The sequence below is a fragment of the Morone saxatilis genome, unplaced genomic scaffold (assembly GCF_004916995.1).
Source record: "Morone saxatilis isolate NCDOM2014 unplaced genomic scaffold, NCSU_SB_2.0 Contig8, whole genome shotgun sequence".
Taxonomy (NCBI): domain Eukaryota; kingdom Metazoa; phylum Chordata; class Actinopteri; family Moronidae; genus Morone; species Morone saxatilis.
This window is the reverse complement of record NW_023340257.1, coordinates 22,426,247-22,431,359: the sequence shown is the minus strand read 5'-3', so window position 1 is coordinate 22,431,359 and position 5,113 is coordinate 22,426,247. Positions and strand designations below refer to the sequence as shown.

At 42.7% G+C, this 5,113-nt stretch overlaps 1 protein-coding gene across 1 annotated transcript; it reads left to right on the top strand.

Annotated features, from left to right (window-relative positions):
• Window positions 1–754: 754 nt before the first annotated feature.
• Window positions 755–4,077, top strand: mlnr (motilin receptor). Its single transcript, XM_035679743.1, has 2 exons — window positions 755–1,538; window positions 3,770–4,077. The coding sequence occupies exons 1-2, from the start codon at window positions 755–757 to the stop codon at window positions 4,075–4,077; spliced, it is 1,092 nt and encodes a 363-aa protein (XP_035535636.1).
• Window positions 4,078–5,113: the final 1,036 nt, after the last annotated feature.

Here is a 5,113-nt window from a genome sequence, read left to right as displayed (position 1 = left end):
ACACACACACACACAGCAGACAACCCCCCTGTTGCTCCCTGACTCCTCAGGGTACTGCGGAGGAGGTGCTCCTTTCATCGTCTCTCACCAGAGCTCAGATTGGTTATTAAGCATCAGGGTCCGGCTCTGCCACTTCAAGTGACTCTCCTGCTGCTGCTGCTGCTGCTGCTCTCCATCGACACACAGTAACACAGCAGAGACCAAGAAAAAGTTAAAAGGTTGGGAGATTGAGCTCTGCTTTAAAGGTAAAGTCATCAGAGTCATTTTTAAAGTCATTTTAGACCAGGATGTTATTTTTGCTTTCAGTGTTGAAGTTAAAAGGATCACACTTGTGGTTTTTGCATGTTTTAGGCTTCATATTGAACTGTTTTTTAAAATAATGTTGTTGTGTTTCGCATTTTTGAATATATTTTTCCAGCCATCCACTGGTTTCTAAGGCAATGCAATCATTTAAAATCATTGACATTTTACATTACCTTGCAACCATAATGAAACTGAAAAATAATGCAGGCTATTTTCACTGTTGTAGATTACCTATCTGTATCACGTTTCAAAACACTGCTAACAAATGTTCATACATAATGTACATAAATGAACAGAAACCAACGCCTGCATGTCAGCAGAAATGTAAAGTCTACATAACTTTAAGAGAGAGCACAGGGTTGCTTCTGTAATGGTCTTATTCTTCTCTCCTCAGCTGCTTGTTGAGTTTTGATTTCATACTTTACTGTGCCGGTGCTTAGTGGAGGTTGGCATGCCCTGGACCAGACCCCAGGTGGACCTACATGCTGGTGGAGCAGAGGCCATGAACCAGTATAACATAGAGGACCACCACTACGAGGGCTCCCTGTTCCCCACCTCCACTCTCATCCCTGTCACTGTCATCTGCATTCTCATCTTCATCATCGGGGTTACGGGCAACACCATGACCATCCTCATCATCCAGCACTTTAAGGACATGAAGACCACCACCAACCTCTACCTATCCAGCATGGCGGTGTCTGACCTCATCATCTTCCTCTGCCTGCCCTTTGACCTCTACCGGCTGTGGAAGTACGTGCCCTGGCTGTTTGGGGAGGCAGTGTGCCGCTTCTATCACTACATCTTTGAGGGATGCACCTCGGCCACCATCCTTCACATCACGGCCCTGAGCATTGAGCGCTACCTGGCCATCAGCTTCCCCCTCAGGAGTAAGGTGCTGGTGACCAGACGCAGGGTCCAGTACATCATCTTCGCCCTGTGGGGTTTCGCCCTGATTTCTGCAGCTCCCACACTCTTCCTGGTCGGGGTGGAGTATGACAATGACACACACCCGGACTACAATACTGGCCAGTGCAAGCACACCAACTACGCCATCATCTCTGGGCAACTGCACATCATGCTCTGGGTGTCCACCACCTACTTTTTCTGCCCAATGCTCTGCCTTATCTTCCTCTACGGCTCCATCGGGTGCAAGTTGTGGAAAAGCAAAAATGACATGCAAGGCCACTGTGCTTTGGCACGTGAAAGGTCACACAGGCAAACAGTCAAGATCCTGGGTAAGTGGGTTATTTCTTCACTATTTTCATCTCTACAGACAGATCTGGTTCTTGTATGCTGATATCAGGCAGCAATCAGGCCAAATCATAGTCAAAAACAAAAAACGGAAACCTAAGCCACTATCAGTGTGTCAGTGTGAGTGTCAGCCTTCAAGTGTTGCATCCTGTACAAAGATATACATCAGAGAGCAGGTTTGCACAGTTGAACAGACAGCTGTTATAGCACTGTGACTAAAATTTCACATTCGCAGTTTGCAAGTAAACATGTACATATTAATCATCACTGATAATGCACAAAAGCTCAAAGACATTTCACGTCATCAGAATTAGAATTACGCCCTCTGATTCTGCTTTCTAAAACCTTTCTCTGCTTTCCATTGGCAGAAAGTGAAAAGGCAGACAACTCAGATTCACGACTGACAGCATATAAAACTCTTTGTTGGTAAAAAGCTTCAACCAGAAAACCATCTGTTTACACAGTCTGCCTTTCATTGTTGCTGAAGCAAAAAAACAGACGGATTCCTTTGGAATCCAGGATTTCTGGTTTTCTGCTCTGGCTCTGTTGTGTGTACGTGTTTGGTATGGCAAATTGAACTTTTGTTTTCACATATATTTGAAGGATTGATTTGTCCTCAATTTAAAACCTAAAGTAGTTCTGTTCAATCCAGCTCTGTAAGCGCTTTCACAGTGCAATGTGTTGTTTTTATCCGGTAAATTTGAGGAAGAGAAAGCTGGTAACGTGTGTTGCTGTTGATATCAGCTGGTTGTTCTGTTTTGTCTGAAGCTAATCATGTCCTGCCACTGCAGATAGCGATTGGCTTAATTTGCAGTCTGGCATACTGTGCAGGAAACCATGTTTTACAGTAAAAGACCGTGGCCATGCCAATCTGCATTAACCAAATATTTAATCATGATCCATCCATTAGGATATTAATGCTGTTTATTAGCTGAGCACACACTGCACAGAGCTCATGTTGTCAGACCTGTGGCCATTTGTATCCACATTTGTTGAATCACAAATTGGATTGTCATCAGAGGCCTCCATAAATCAACCTTAATGAAAATTTACATGCTCCCACAGTCCTGGGCACCTTTTTAATCTGCCGGTGTCACACAACTCAGGAGTCACTCAATGATCAGTGTTCCTGTACGGCAAAATATGATCAATTCTGGAGAAAAGTGTGTTATCTGTTCTCTCTGTGAATCCACAATGTGAATCCACTTATGTAGGCCAGATATACCTCTCTTTTGATTATTCAGTTGACATTTATTATCCTTACAGAAAATTGCTGCCCTTATCAGATAAATTGATGATCATTTTATTTGCAGGGGCTTCTTGATCAATATCATTGACTCAGTGATTACCTCACCCCCCAGCCGAAATTTCTGGCTTTCAAAAGCTCGATAAAGCTTTTTTCTATTTGCGATTTGTGACATGTTCTCTCCTCAGTGGCGTTTCTGCTGCATGCTCTAATTAGTTTGCCTCCTTGCCTATTGTATTGTGAAAATGTGACTTCATTGTTGGAGCCAATTACAGGCCGCAGTCACTTAAGGGAACAAGAGAGGTTGTCCAAGTGAGTTTTGCGTGGGCTTAGGGAGACGTTCTTTGGATGTTAATTGCTGCTGTTCATTAATAAATGTCAAGGGTGACCATGGATCATAGGGTACTTAAAGATCCTGAAAACCAGTTTTCTTAATCAGCTTCTTATTATAAACGAGCCCAACATGAATACAATAATATCCGTCAAAGTAGAATATTTTTTTATATTTATCACTGTTTTGAAGAGGACAGGACTCTTTAGAAGAGGGTATTTTTGTGCACCAATCTGAATTCAACAATATAACACTACTGGCTGTAAACTGGTTGCTGGACAGATACTGTCCATCAAATCTGATCGAACCACTCCCACACAGTCCGAATAAAGCAGATTAGCTGTTTATGAAACTCTTATTTATTTTAAAACCAAGTGTGTTTTTTCCTTTTCTAACCTTAACTATTCTGTCAAAAATAGTCAAAGTGTCCGTGCATGAGTACGGGCGTGGTGATAAAAAAAACGTATAGACAAATATTTGTTCAAGTGAAACCACCATTGAATGCACATTTAAGTGAATTGTTTGACATTTTGGTACATTTTCTCACCTTACTCTCTCTCATAAGTATATTTTGCAAAATGTCGAGCTATTCCTTTAATCACCTTTTAAATTAAACTAATTTTATTTTGCCCCCTCAGTGGTGGTGGTGCTGGCGTTCATCATCTGCTGGCTGCCCTACCACATCGGCAGGAACCTCTTTGCCCAGGTGGACGACTACGACACGGCCATGCTGAGCCAGAACTTCAACATGGCCTCCATGGTGCTCTGCTACCTCAGCGCCTCCATCAACCCCGTTGTCTACAACCTTATGTCACGGAAGTACAGGGCTGCAGCCAAACGCCTGTTCCTGCTGCACCAGAGGCCCAGACAAGCCCACCGCGGCCAGAGACAGCTCTGTGTGAGCGACCACATCTCCACCCTTAATGAAAGCCTGACTGGGGTCTGAGGGGCCTCAGCTCTTACAGGCTCGTTTGACTTCATCACCAAGAGAGAGTTTGCACGGTTCTTTAAAGTTCAGGAGTTGCAGCTAAAGAGGAAACTTGCTGAAGATGTGTAGAGGAGGGATCTTTGTTCCATTTTATGTTGGAGGATGAAAGTAGGGTTGAGAGCTCCACTGCACTTAAAATGCAAAATCAGATTTACTACTACTCAGTGGCAGTTTGCTCACAGAGACTGGATGATTTTCAACCATGTCAGATTTAAAAAAAATGTTGTCAAGGAAATAGAAATTCAGTGGACTCAAGAGACAAAGTTGTCATTTACGTTTTCTTGTTCAAGTGTTACATCTCATGCAAAAATATTTATCTCTACTTTGTGTACCGCTACTTGTTTTTCTTGCTTGGTGCCCGCACTTATTGAACACATCAATCCGCAGCGCTGATTAATAAATTACCCCTCTGTTAATGACAGATGACGTTTGCCACATTCGAAATGACTGTTCATTTATAATGTTTAATTGTAGTCTCGGCTACATTCTGTTGTAAGATTGAATTTGTTTAATGTATGGTGAACAATTGTTATCATACTGTTTGGTTGCTCTCATAAATCAAGAAACACAAAAACAAGTAAACCTATTAGCTGTGGGCCATTAGTTGTTCAGATCTAAAATTATGTGTGTGTGTGTGTGTGTTTGCACGGCTGTGTACCATCTCTCCAGTGAATAGATGGAACATAAACTTGATAAAAGCAAATTACTATGAAAATGGGGAGGTTGTTGTCTGTGTGTGTGATACAGAGGCCACCTGAGCCTTGAGGTTTGAGGCTGCGTACGTGCCGGCCATCACATGTAATCTGACACAGCTATTATATTACCAGGGCTCCGAGCTAGATTTACGCTGGCAGCCAACGTCCCTGCATCACCATATTCAACGTAATGGCTGCTCTAAGTGCATTTCAAAGAGGAAAAAAGATATTAGGTTGTCAGCAGCAGCAGAGCTCATTGCTTTTATTGCTTCCACTTGCATAATCTTGACACCATTGTA